Raw genomic sequence first — 14,377 nt, 5'->3', positions numbered from 1 at the left:
GGAAAGCCGGTGGATCAAAAGCTTCTCCAGCAAGACTGCAAAGCATCGCTGAAATAGAAATAAACACCACAGTCACGGTGAAAGGGGCAAACTGACTAAGTGGTTCTTGTTTATAACCTGAGAACAAAGCTTCTCAATGTGGACTGCAACTGCGAAAGAAGATGGATATTCTGCAGCCAATACAGGGGAAATCTGAACCAGCTTGAACAGAGGATCTTTAAAATTCATAAGGCAAAGATAAGACTTGAAAGCACTATTTTGAGAAGGCTACTTAGAAAGAAATCCAGGTATAAAGAGCGTTCATTGAGCCCTTGAGCTGAGATCAGAAAGACTTGGCCTCCAAAATTAATAGTAGAAGAAAGAACGTTTTTGGCAGAATTTCTACTCTAAAATAAGTCACACAAGGAAGGCTTCATCCTTACTGCAATGTCTAGCCTTAATCAAAGCCAGCATAAGAAACAAGTATGTACAGACATTACGAGTATGGTAATGAACAAGAACTAGCAAGACCTCCTAGTTGGAGGTAGTATTAATACCAAAATTTAGTTAGATGAGAAAATCCAGAATGAATAAGTAAAGGGCTAAAACCTCACACAGGAAGGCGAATGCCATCCTTTGGTCTGGATGAATTTCACTACTAATTGCAATTTTCTTTGTTAGTGAGTAGGGTAAATGCAAGACCTGCCACTGGGAATACCTCTGACAGACTGACTCTGATGAAGTGTTTTTTTTGTTTTTGTTTTGTTTTGTTTTTTAATGAAACTGCATTCAGACTATTGCCAAAAGCACAGAAGGCTTCACACTGCCCAAGTCATAATCTGCTTCACTAAACAGAATGCCAGACGTTGCCCAAAACGGCATTAACAAATAGGATATGGAAACAGAACCAAAGGCAAAAAAAAGGAACAAACAGCTCCTCTGGATTCCTGCCCACGGTACATGCCAGAGGAAACACTTGGTGCACTCTAAGATCTGATTAGAAAAATCTAAATATTTATGTGGAAGTGCGTGGATTCCTTTAGCTTCTCTAAAGACAGAAGATGGCTTCTTGCCCTCTTTACTGTTTTGACTTTTCCAGTGGCTGGTATTCTTATATTCTGCTAACTCTTTCCTAGTATTAACTCTGCAATCAATTACTCTTTCTACTAAAGCCCCCAGATGAACACTACTCAAGTGCCTGTTTCTGGGAGGAGAAAGAAAGAGAAGAGCAACTCTGAAAATTCAGCTTGGCTAGCCTAGGAAAGCACAAACACGCAACCAGGAGCTATAAGTAACTCGAGGCCAAGTGCTACAACAGGGAAGCCTGTAGTTGATCAGTTCTGGAGAGCAGAACTTATAAAACACTTCAAGGGGCATAAGGATAAGGAAGCCGGTGAAAACAGCAGTAACAACAACAAAAATCAAAGTAATGCCTTGAAGTCTTCTTCATGGATTACAAAAACACACTGCTGCCAATCTGCACGCTCACTAAACTGTAAATACACATTTCAGGAGAACTCACTTCAGACAGTTCTTTCAGCCCAAGTATCTTAGCAAACAAGCTGACAATATTTGTCTTTTTTCCTGGTTCTGCTTCCTGCATAATGGCTCTCCTTTCATTGTGAGCAATCAGATTAAGGAACGCAGTTCTAATCTTATCAGCTGAACATAGTGAGAGGGCTGAGAAAGCAGAAATATTGATAATACGGTACTTCAACAAGTTGCAGTCATTTATAAATATCTGAACACTCAAATATGCTCACATTACTACCTCAGACACCATGTATGCTTTCTTGTAGACAGCATCACAGCAGGCTGAAAACTGGAGGATAACCTACTACTAGCATAAGGCCTAAGGTACAATTCTGAATCATGCCTGACATTGGACAAGCAATCCCAAACAACCAATTCCCAGTCATATCACAGAAGAACCTGCAACGGTCTGTTCCTAAAACATCCAGGCTGGCAGCAGTCAATGTCCAGAACACTGTGTTGGGTCTTAAGCAGTCTCTGCCTCTGATAGTCTCAACAATGACCGTAAGTTTCTAGAAAATCCTTTTAAAGTTCACCGAGAGAATTTCCATATCCTTGGATGATGACATTTGAGTTTCCTGTGCACCAAAGCATCTCTCAAAGAGGAGAAAACAGAAGGCTGTTAAGCAGCCCACAGCTAAACTCAAGGGAAGAAATAAAGGGCTGAGACACATAAGAATTCCTACCTAAGAGGTAATATTAATAGTTCACTGGTGTTTAGACATGATAGCATCACGTATTTTCAGAAGACAGGAGGCAACCTAGAAAACCGAGAATGGACTGTGAAGCGCCATAAGCCAATCTATTCCTCTACTCTTTGGTTTTCTAATTTTCTGTTTCTAAACAGTTTAAGCACCATGTTTGGGGAACAACAATCTAAAAAGTTTCTGAGAGCTAAAGGAGAACAAAGCACTTCAAGAGATGAAAAATCATTTATGAGAGAGTAATTAGACAAAATCTCATTTTGGAAAGTAAAGACAAGGTTGAAAGTTTTAAAGTTAAATGCTTTTAAAAAAGTACAGAATTGCTAGATACAGCATGGCAGTACACAGGTTTTGGAAGATCTGTTCCGAACAGAAACAGATTTCTAGTCATCTAAGAAATATCTTATGAAAATGAAGTGTCAGGTTATGTGTGTACATGTTTGCAAAAGAACTGCATAAGCTGCAAAACATTCCAGGAGGCTACTGCTAACACCACTGTCAAGCACGTGGAGTAAAAGCCATGAATTTTAGAGGTTACATGACACAAACTGACAAACATAAAGAGCTCTAATACCAATAAAGACAACCTCCCTTCTCAACCTTTCACACAGCCATAAAAAGGAGATACCAAAACAGCTTGTGAAATTAGCTACCCATGCTCCCTTTCCCTAAGATGTGTGGAAGAACCCCACATCATTAATGTACGCATTCTAGTGTATTAACAGTGTTATTCCAGAACAAGCTCTCATAGTACAGAGATAAGCACTGCATGGTCACCTTAGCATTAAAGCTCCTCTTCTCCAAGCCCAATCCCACCTAGCGCAGGACCAGGCACTGTAGTCTGCCCTCAACCTTACAACAATTGTGAAATTGATACTGACCCACACAAACTTCTTCCCAGACTGAGAATTTCACAGTTTGAAAGACACCAGAGACACATTAGCAGTGAGCAGGTCCTGTCCCCAGTGCTGCCCCACCTGGCCCAACACCAGAAGTAATTCCCCTCTTGCTCCTGGCCTGTGACAGTGTCATTTTTACTAGGAGCACTGACAATCAGCCAAAGCAGCCTAATTAGTAACAGCTGCCTATAAAAAAGGGCATCCAACAATGACACAGTTGCCAGGGACATGAAAGCCAGAACTTCTGCACCCATTTCTTTGGGGAGAAGAAAGCCTCCTTCAGATACCCTGCTGAGCACTTGGACCTCCAGCAGAAGACATTACAGCATAATGCCTTCCCTTTCTCAAGACAAAAATTAGATGTAAGAAGATTTGCACTAGTAACAGATAGCAAAGCTTCACCCAGGTAAGACAACCTGAACTGGGACAAGGCACCATCCAAATTAACTGGAGCACTTCGGCCTCTGACAAGCAGGACAGGTAATCAGAATGGTATGGCAAGTTCTCTGCAGAAACTTTTTTTTTCCTGGTTTGATGCTTTATCCAAATAAAATGTCTGTAAACACACAAAATCCTTCCTGCCATAACCAGATCAGGACCAGAAAGGGACTCTTTAGAGCCCCGTGTGAGGGACACAGGCAACATAGCCACCAGCATTAAATACACTCTTTTCAACCTACAAATTCATTTTATAAAATGGACATTTTACACTCAGGAGCATTAAACAACTTCAGGAATTTAATGCACAAGCTATCATGCCCTCCACAACTCACATTCCTGGCACGGCAGAAGCTGTTGCCTCAAAAAATTAAAACTCCAAACTGACAGTGGAGCCAAACTCCATCTAGGCACGCATTTCATTCTGCTCCCTCTTTTCACCCCATTTTATCCTTCCAAGTCACGTCAGCCCTTGCAGTCTTCTCCCTTCTCACACCTCACCCTGAGCATACATGAATTTCTTTGCTCTTCAAACAAGTCAGTTCCCTTGCCGTTTCTTGCCAATCCAGTGACACGTGGCTTTCCTTATTGCTAAACCTCTACTCTACTCACCTCATTAGACTAGTGTTGCTAGACTCAAGCATTTGGGTCAAATCATGCACTCATTTTTAATTCCCCAGGGTTCTTGTAATCAAGACTAAAGCAAATAAACTTCATTACAAAAAGCACTCAGGCCTGCTCCTTTCATCATCAACTCAATTTACCTGTAAAGAACCACATTGACTTTCCTAATTCCAGGGATAAACTGTTGAAAACAATAGCATTTTGAAATGTTAACCTGAATGCTCATGTTGAAAAAAAAACATCTAGAAAGTTATACACCTATAGACATACAAGTTTCCAACTATCTGAGTTTCCTGCACCAGATGGGCTACAGGGACAACCTACATTATAAAGTGTGCAGAGTTTATATATTCAGCTGCAGAAGGAGAAAAATTACAAAACTTGAAAGTGCGTTCTTTAAACTGACCATAACCTTTAGCGAGGTCTCTGGCAGAAAAGAGTTTACTCAGGTCCACTGACATTACTGCATCAGCAAGCTCTTAGAGCGCGTGACGTATCTGAACCAAACCACAAGTAACTACTGAAAAGGTTACTTTCTTCAGACCTTCAACTATCACCCTTGGCAAGATATTAACACACACTTGGATTTGTACATGTTATGAGATTCTAATCCACTTGAGCCAAAAGACCTGAACCTGAAAATGGCTGTTATTTAAACTGTTTATATTTATAAAAAAAATCATCAAGACTGAAATAGATGGCAGCCCAGGTGCCAGAAGTGAGAATAGAGGGGCAGGAGTCTCTTCAGCTGACTTAGCTGTAACCAGCAAATGTGTGTCCACTGCTTAAGTTACTTAAGTAAAAGTTCCTTTAAAAGCACAAACATCCACATCATGGTTTTGAGCAGAAGTTTGTCTAGAAAGACTAAACTAAACATTATTATGCAAACAACAGCTTCTACAGAACACCTAGCTGTAAGAAGTTAGTAGTGCCCATACTGTTTCACATACGCATTTTCTATTGCCTGTATGTGTCACATCATCATTTGCATGAAGTAGAAGAAAACAGCACTGAAGAAGAACTGAGACATTATAGCAACCTTCCAGTACCTCTAAAAGGGGCCTACAGGAAAGCTGGACAGGGACATTTTATCAGGGAATGTAGTGACAGAACACGGGGTGATGGCTTTAAACCAAAAGAAAGCAGAGGTTTAAGTTTAGATGTTAGGAAGAAATTCTTCACTATGAGAGTGGTGGGGCACTGGAACAGGTTGCCCAGAGAAGCTGTGGATGCGCCATCCCTGGAGGCTTTCGAGGCCAGGCTGGGCAAGGCTTTGGCCAACCTGATCTAGTGAGAGATGTGCCCTGCTCACGGCTGGGGGTTGGAACCAGGTTGTCTTTAAGGTCTTCGGGTTTCCAACCTGAACCATTCTATGTTTCTGTGACAGTTTATATATTTGAATTCAAATATTCCATTTTGATTTTGGAACACAGGTTGTTTTGGTTTTGACTACTATTCAGTAATGAGCTGCTGATTTTGTCACCTTACGACTTTGTTCCAGAGCAGTAACAGTCAACTCATCTCAGCTCACTGAGATGCATATGAAGTCCAAGATATTTTTCCCCATACATGCATTCCTACATTTGTATATACTGAGACAACTGACTAAGAAAATTATCAAAGTCATGCAACTTAGATAATGTGATGATGATCTTTTCATAAGGTCATGGTCTAGTCCCTAAAATCTCATGCTTAAGATACTTTTATGTGCATTCTACGTTTTCAAACAAGTGATTCTGTGTATTCAGATTATGCTTTCAAACATCTTTTCTTTAATTATGTCCAAATTCTCAACACAATCTCATTCTAATTATACTTTAGAGTGCACTGTAATTGTATGTTGCATGAAAAAAAACAATTCTCAACTTTGAATTTGCCACCCTTTATTTTAATTGGATGGTCTGCTTTTATGTTGACACAGAAGAAGTTGGAAATGAGAAACATGATTCCTTAAAACAGTCAGTTAGTAGGAGAACTTTCAGCTTTAGAATGTTGTATCTTGAACAATCAGTTTTGTACTAATGCCAAGGTTTTGCACCTTTGCATGCAATATTGCAAGTACTTAAACCTCAAGAAAGCCATCATAAATTAAAGGTGCTTGACATTAAAAACGATCAGGATCTTTATCAAGCTGTCAATTCTAAACAGATCTAAAAGAGACTAGGCTCTAAAGCAAAAAGTCTTTACAGTGCAGTAACACAGTACATTTTTATATATTTCAAGAAGCTGTCTTAAGGAATGAATTCCACAACTACCATCACAACTGGGAAACTGGGAAGTTGCCACACATGTAACAAGCACAAGTAACGGTACCAGGTGCCAAATGAAGACTTTAACATAGCCAATTAAAATTCCTGCCACAACATTTCTGATTCAAAGACAGGGAAAAGTAATTATTTCTTTGGTGTTTCACTGAAGAAGTTATGTTTTGGAAGAGGTCCAGAGAAACAACAGATGTATGCTGAAAAAGAAAATAAAAGAACACTCTTGGGGGAGGGGGATTTGTGGAATAAAGGGAAACAGAGGATTTTGAAGTTTATTTAGAATATGAACCAAAGGTAACAAAAGAGACCAGAGACATCATCAGAGGATAGATGGGATAGAAAGCAGATATGGGCCAGCAAAGAAGGTGCTGCATTCAATGTGAAATGCAGAAAAGCTTCTCCTATGGGGAATGAGCACAGCATACAAAGGACTTAGAAGCTAACTAAAGAAAAGGAAGAGAATGGTCACAGGTGATTTTAAGGTGATACAGATAGGCACATGAGCAGACAGGATACTTTCCAACAGTGACTGAAAACAACAGAAGAAAGCAGCTTCCAGAAGTGAAGTACCTAGATCTCAAAGAAGCAACAAAATATCCAAGAGAAAATGAACTGTGAACCAAAAATGGGGAAAAGGTAAATTACAGAGGTAGAATGTGAGTCTTCAGCATCTAGGAGGTACAAAAGAAAAGGCAAACTAAATTCATTGGATTCTAGATGAAAATGTGGCATATGGAAAAAAAAATCACTTCTTGCAGAGAAACTCAAATGAAACATTGTATTTTGAAGGAACACATGGTAAGTCAGATGCTAAGACAAGAAACCTTGGGAGGCATCTCTGCCAAATCTTAGGAAAGGACAAAAACACCCATTTTATGCAGGAGACATCTGCTGGTGAGAGCTACAGAGAGATTTCAGAATGTTGAAAAAAATCTTTCCAACAAGCATCTTAAAAATGCTTTTAAAGGAACTCCAGGTGAGGGATGTGTTCACACGACAGCTTAGGACACAGAGGGGAGCAGGAGGGCAGAGGGTAGTGTGCATGTGCCATTTCAGACCGGTTTGTACTAGTCACAGCTCTGAGGCTGTTTCCCTTGCCTCAGAACAGCTAGCAAGTGCAGAATTTTTTTTTTTTTTTATTACCATCTGCTCTTCCTCTGAATGTTTTCCAAATGTATTATTAGCAATGCAACCATAACCAGTTTCCTTTTCCTGGGGTTTCTCAGAAATCTGAAGACAAAATTTGTCTTTTGCATTTCCCATCATGGTTACCATGTGGGACTTGAGACAGTGTTTTGGGTGGCAGATGTGGATGAGATGGCACAAGTCAGAGGAAGCTGGAAGGAACTGCCTTCATGCCTGAGTGGCAAAACCTCCTGTTTCAAAGACACAACGTGTTTTCCACTGGTATTTTTGTTATTAAGTAAAATATACAAAAGGGCTTTGAAAAGAAAAATGATTTTTCTCCCCACCCACCATGGTATTATGCCTTACTAACACATATGCTGTCCCATTCCTGTCTGGCAGGAGAAGCACTGCCATGCACGCAGCACATTCAAACAGATGCCACGCTCGTGTAGAGAGTAGAAAGGCTGATAAAAACAGAGCAGCCTCTCCACAGCCTGAGGACTAGGAGCTACTGCACACAGAGTTCCTGAACCACAGAACCAAACAGGGCTGTGATCCCCAAGATGCTCAGGACTCTCTAGGAAATTACACCTCTTACAGGTATTGTGATAATACAAAGAACTCTGACATAACAAAACCACTCCTGAACTGTCAAATTTCAGCCACAAATTCTTAACAGGGTATTAGGAAGAGGGGAGACTTCCCACTGAACATAGTGATCCACACTTGGCCTCCCTGAACGTTCAATAGCCTATGATCAGCTACATTTGTATTGCACCCACACAGCCTGGTCAGGAAGTTGTGGAATTTGGAAAGCTCCATTACAAACAACTTCAGAGACATACTAAACCCTACCTAACTCACCATCCTGCCTAAAAGGTCTCTTTTTCTATCCCTCTCCTGCCTCCCTGCTGTTCTGCTCCCTTAGGGGCATCAAGCTGAAACTCCCACTGCAGTCTGCTTGACCACCTACCTCTGCAAGTGAGCTTCAATCCATTGCTACAAATGTCTACAAATCTCTGAATGACAGCACATTTTAAACATGGTGAGTCTGGGGTAAAGCAGCTGGCAAAAAATTAATCCAGTCTCTTTTTAGCACGTGTGATTTACACAGACACGAGTCTCTAGCCAAAGACTTCAAGACCACCTTATACGACATTTGCAAAAGCATCCAGGAATATGGATTTGAGAAACTGAAGTCTCATCTAGTAACTTCCAAAAACGTCAGACTTTTGTCTAATGTAGCCTCTACCTCCTGCTGTACCTATCCAAATCCAGTGTTACATCTCCTGCTATATTAAGCCAACTAAGGATACAACAAACTGTCATTAACTCAGCTCTTGCAATAATGTTTTAAGGTTAAATACGGTTTGGACTTCATAAAAGCACTGAGTATATGTATACAACAACACAAATCCCCCCACCCCCGTAACAACAGAAGTGCATCTTCCTGCACAAGGTGGACCTCTTCTGGTGAGGAGCTTGTGCTCTGAAATACCTTGTTCCATTACTCTTGGCTAAGCAGAAGTCTACATGGATCATAACATTACATGTCTTCTTTTTAAGTAACTAAAGCACATGACAGCAAGGGAAAGCAGCAAGTCAAAGAATCAGAGAGCAGACGTGAGTCCTTACCTCAAAGAGTGTCAAACTTTCATTATTCAAGATGACTCTGGGAGGTGCAATAACTGAAGTTAAAAAAACAAGTTACAAAACAGGACCATCCAGCAACCAAAACAATAAGCACAGCAGGTACGGGAGGGATTACTGCTTTTTTCTTTTTCTCCGTTTGTTTTTTTTTTGGGAGAAAAAAGTGACACTTTCACACTGCCAACACAGGCTTCTTATTAGGCAGATGTATAATGTGGCTAAGTGAGCAGATTATACCTCCTTTGCATTCTGAAGCCACATTTAGGGAGAAAAAATCCCTCCCCAGGTCATCTCTCATGGCATCACAAGATCCCATACACATCACAGCTACAAATAGACTTTGTGAAGTAAGGTCAAGTATTACCAACAGCACACTTACACAAATAAAATGGTAAATCTGCATCTGCAAGATGGCTTCTTACGAAGTCTCTCAAAATGCCAACTGTAAAAAAAGGAGGAGAGAAAGGTTTGCTGAATACATTTGTTTCTTCAGATGCTGGGCAGAATGGTTAATCTGTTTCTACAGAACTGCCCTCTACAGCATCTGCAGATCACCTTTTGCTCCACTCAACTGTACCATATTTGGTACACTACACCCATTACCATTACAAATTTCTTAGAAAAAAATTGGACATGTTCATCCCCTGGCAAAAATCTAAGGATGGCAGTAAAGTTCTTCCTAGGAAATCCAATAGCAGCTGCAAGATTTTCAGAGTAGCCAGGTAAGACACTAGTAGCTAATTATTAGGTTTTCTTCCATAGAAAAGCATCAAAATATAGCATCACTGCCATCTCAGAATACGAGGATCTAAATCAGTAACAGTAAGGGTTACACTGTATGCAGTCTAACTTACTACCTTTTCTGAAATGATAGAGGCAGAAAGGTCCAGCCCGTTATCCTTATTACAGTAGGTAAATCTTGTTTCCTCCCTTTTTTCCCCGTGTGGGAAGGGAGGTTTGTGGTTTGGTTTTTCATGTGCATGTTTTGTTGTTTGTTGTTGTTGTTGGTTTCCTCCTCCCCCCCCCCAAAAAAAAAAAAAAAAAGCTTTGACATAGAGGAAGCATGCAAACTTTTCTCTTGCTCCACCAAGACTTCATTGACAGATACTCTCTGAAAAAAACAACTCTGTAACATACCATTTCGACACAAATAATGGGAAATCATGTGGAACACTTTCCTGAGCACAAATATTTTGCCATCAAACAGCATGACAGTCTCCATCAAGTAATCCTGGAAATAAACTCCCCTTAAGTAAGGTAATTACCTCAGACTCCCTTCTCATCCAGTTCAGGGATAAGGACAGTATAACTAGCTACAGCTGCTTTTTCAGAGCATGATTCCTCCCCTGGACAGCAGAAAGATCATTCCAGAACCACCCCTTTTGTCATGCAACTATCCAACAAGGAGAGATGTTAGCTGCAGGCACACAGACTGAAGCAGAGATACCTCTTACCAGTTTCACTAGGTCGGAAGAACCCTTGTAGAACATGACGGTCTGGGAAATGGACTCTCAAAACTACCTAGACTCAGAGGCAAAGCACATTAAGTTAGTTCCATATAGCTATTTGGTAAGTCGTGCCCTTGGCTTCAAATTTGTGAGCAAGTTTCTTTTTAAATAGGGAGATTTTAACTATTTACTCTATGTGGGCAAAATAACATAGAGGCTAGCAATTGCTGTGCAGCTCCTTGGTCTGTCTTTCAAAGACTAAGAGAGTTGATCTATAGAAACACTATGATGTACAATGCAGCAGTATTTATTCAGAGAGAAGGAGCTCCTTGTGCTAAGTGATGCTCAAATTAAGTATGAAGTCACTCTATATCCTTAACACAGACAGGTACAGAAAAAAGCATCCGTAGTAGCAGGAATCCTCTCAGACAGACCCCAGGTAGTACTTCTGAAGTAAATTGTACCATTCTATTTCCAGTGTTGGTTAGACAGCACCTAACTCGAGAACTTAATCTCTTATTACTTTGCAATAAGACAGACGACAAAAACTGCATTGGGATTATATTTATAGAGCGAGATATCTCCAGTCCATAACATCATTTACCCTGTAATGAGACATTACTGAATCTTAAGAGTTTACAGAGGACAGGTAGATAGGAAAGCTCAGTCAGACATACTGATTTGTGCACTTATAAGGGTTTTGAACAATCACCTGGAATCAAATAAAAAGACCTGTACTGCCTGCAACTCAACACCACCATTACAGGCCAGCTGATTTTATGTGGTACCACTGTTACGCAAGTCCCACAAACAATTAACAGAGACAGAAATTTGAAAAGTCCTCCTGTAAGTAACTGAAGATCCTGTTGTTCTCAACTGGTTTCCAAAGCTACTTAATTCCCAAGTTTGGACTAGCCAAAAGGACTGGAAAAAGAACAAAGGCTACCTTAGGGTAACGTTCTATCTTTTCTTTCATCTGAGCCTCTCTCAAAGAACTGGTCAGCAGTGGAGCTTCTTCCAGGCGTTTCCTAGATACATGGGAAGATGACAAGCTATGACTTCTATAATTTTAAGATATATTTTGATATTATTAAGAAAGTGTTAAGTCAAAGCAGGGCTGATGAAAACTGATCAATTGTTCCACGTATCCCTCACAGCAGTTTCCCCACCTCTCACAGCTCCCTGCCCCACTCTCATATATGGAACTTCTGAGCACTGGTGATAGCATTGTATAAAATTACTTTTCTTGTACAAGTTTAAAAATAAGTTCACTAGAGCAGGTGACAGAAAAGCTACTAAGAACAGCAGCAGAACATTTGCTGAGATTGTGTGAGAAGAGCTGGACTTATTAAACCAATGAAATAGAGGCTAACATGGGACAAGATTACTTCAGGGAGGGAGAAGAGCTACTGAAAAAACAATATTGGCACAAGAATTAACAGGTTAATTAATCAGCAACAGAGAAACAAAACAAAAATAGTATGTTTCATCTCATTCAAGAAATGGCATTGCAGACTGGTCTTTTAAAGGGAGTAGTAGGTGCAAAAAAGATCTGCCAGTATTCACAATAAAACAGTACATTTTTCCTGAATGTATTTTTAGCTCTAAGTAAAAAGGTAAGCTTAGATCCAACAGATCCCTTTCAATCTCATGTTCAGCTGTAGATCTTTTTCCTTGTTTGTACTTAATTCCAGATAACTCATTTACTAGACTAAATTTTGGTGAAATATTTGATCATCTAATTAAAATTTAGCACAACTATTTGAAAACTCTCTACTATACCTCAACAGTTTGAACCTCTATATACATACTTCTGCAGGTTTGTTTTTTTTGTTTGTTTTGGTTTGGTTTTTTTGAGAGTCATCAAGGTATCTCAGGAACAGCTGCTGAACAAAACAACTACAGGCTTACTTCACCAATTGTACCCAGAACTGTCAGCTGGTACACCACAAAGATGCTCTGAAAGAATTACTACGAATTTGAAAAACAAACATAAAATTAACCTGCTCCATTTCTTCCTTGTGTACCAATTTCTGATTTACACCAATTCTCAGCTCTTTATGAAATTAGAGTTAAATTCTAACTGCACTTAAAGCATTGCATTGCATGCAGCTAGTTCTTGGTAAGATTCACCAGCTTAAATCAGAAGTCAAATGGTGTCAGTTTCATGTGCAACTTGCCTTTATTTTTATCCCTGGCTGCAAGGGAAAAAAAGGATTACAAGCATCAGCAAATTTGGAAATGACGTCTTTTTTGAGGGGGCTGAATTCCAGTAACCCCCAACCAAATGACCCTACATTTGTACCACTAACTACTCCAGACCCACAAGTGACAGAGCAATTTTCAGGCCAATCTGTGTACACATGCGGATTTTAGAGGCCTTGACGGGTGGAGGAGGTGGAACAGCTCTAAGTAAGAAGTTCAGCTCAGTCTTGGCTATATTGCAAAGTGAGCTGTCCTGACATTTCACAGAATACTTGTAAAGTTTAAAAGAACGTTGTGATCCTCTTGAAAATAAATACATTAATGAAATTAAGTTCTTAAGGATGTGTTGACAGCAAAATGGTGTGATAAGGAGACAAACATTACCTTAACCTGAGTTTTTAGTTCAGAACTGGAATTTAAGTACAATGAAGTCATGAATATTCAACAGCAAGCTACTCGAACAATGTCTTCCTATAGTTCTTCCCTCTCTTCATGTGCATCCCAAACATTCCCACATCTTGCTTTGTGGTTAAGCTTAATTTTACATTATTTCCATTTGGGTAATTTCTCAAAGTTGGTCTTTTTTGATGAGGTCTAATAAAAGTTGAATGCTGTTTCTTAAAATACATGGCTTTTCTTACTGGCTGAAAAAGCTAGTAGCTGCTAATGATGTCATAAAATCAGAATGGTTTGGTTTGGAAAGGATCTTAAATATCGTCTAATTCCAACCCCCCAGCCATGGGCAGGGACACCTTCCACTAGACCAGGTTGCCTAACGCCCTACCCAACCTGGTCTCACACACTTCCAGGGATGGGACATCAACAGCTTCTCTGGGCAACCTGTTTCAGTTCTTCACTACCCTCATAACGAAGAATTTCTTCCTAATGTCTGACATAAAACCTACCCTCTTTTAGTTTAAAGCTATTACCCCTTGTCTTGTCACTACCTGCCTGATAAAGAGCTTCTCCCCAACTTTCCTGTAGCCCCCTTTAGGTACTGGAAGGCTGCTATAAGGTTTCCCTGGAGCCTTCTCTTCTCCAGGCTGAACAACCCCAGCTCTCTCAGCCTCTCATCATAAGAGAGGTGCTCCAGCACTCTGATCATCCTCCTTGTGGCCCTCCTCTGGACCTCCTCTAACAGGTCCCTGTCCTTCTTATGTTGGGGGCCCCAGAGCTGAACACAGTACTCCAGGTGGGGTCTCACGAGAACAGAACAGAGGGAGAGAACTGACTCCCGTGACCTGCTGGCCATGCTTATTTTGATGCAGCCCAGCATACTCAATGGGAGTTATTCTCACAAATTCTCTCATTCTCTCATTCTCTCTCATTGTGCTCATATGTTTTGTCCATTAGAAGTTGTTAATTCCAGCCATTTAATTCCTAGTAGTAAATGTGAGATCAGATCAAAACAGAAAGCAGGAGCTCACCACTGCTTTGAGCCTCTCGCAAATCAAAACACATCTAATTATAGACAGTGGTTGCTCTTTAAGAAGAAGGGGGAAGAA

General features: G+C 40.3%; 1 protein-coding gene across 9 annotated transcripts in view; it reads right to left on the bottom strand.

Moving 5' to 3' along the window:
• Positions 1 to 14,377, bottom strand: part of ASPSCR1 (ASPSCR1 tether for SLC2A4, UBX domain containing) — a 58,742-nt gene that overhangs the window by 13,135 nt on the left and 31,230 nt on the right. For all 9 annotated transcript variants that reach the window (XM_068654561.1, XM_068654556.1, XM_068654557.1 and 6 more), the window contains 4 exons: positions 11,614 to 11,695; positions 10,674 to 10,740; positions 9,599 to 9,661; positions 9,205 to 9,257 (listed from right to left, as the gene is read on the bottom strand). In XM_068654561.1, the coding sequence (XP_068510662.1) occupies positions 9,205 to 9,257; positions 9,599 to 9,661; positions 10,674 to 10,740; positions 11,614 to 11,695 (265 nt within the window). The remainder of the gene's footprint in view (positions 1 to 9,204; positions 9,258 to 9,598; positions 9,662 to 10,673; positions 10,741 to 11,613; positions 11,696 to 14,377) is intronic.

This window comes from Anas acuta, chromosome 18 (genome assembly GCF_963932015.1).
Source record: "Anas acuta chromosome 18, bAnaAcu1.1, whole genome shotgun sequence".
In the NCBI taxonomy this organism is placed as follows: Eukaryota; Metazoa; Chordata; class Aves; order Anseriformes; family Anatidae; genus Anas; species Anas acuta.
Note: the sequence above shows the minus strand (reverse complement) of the source record. Positions and strands in the feature narration are given on the sequence as shown.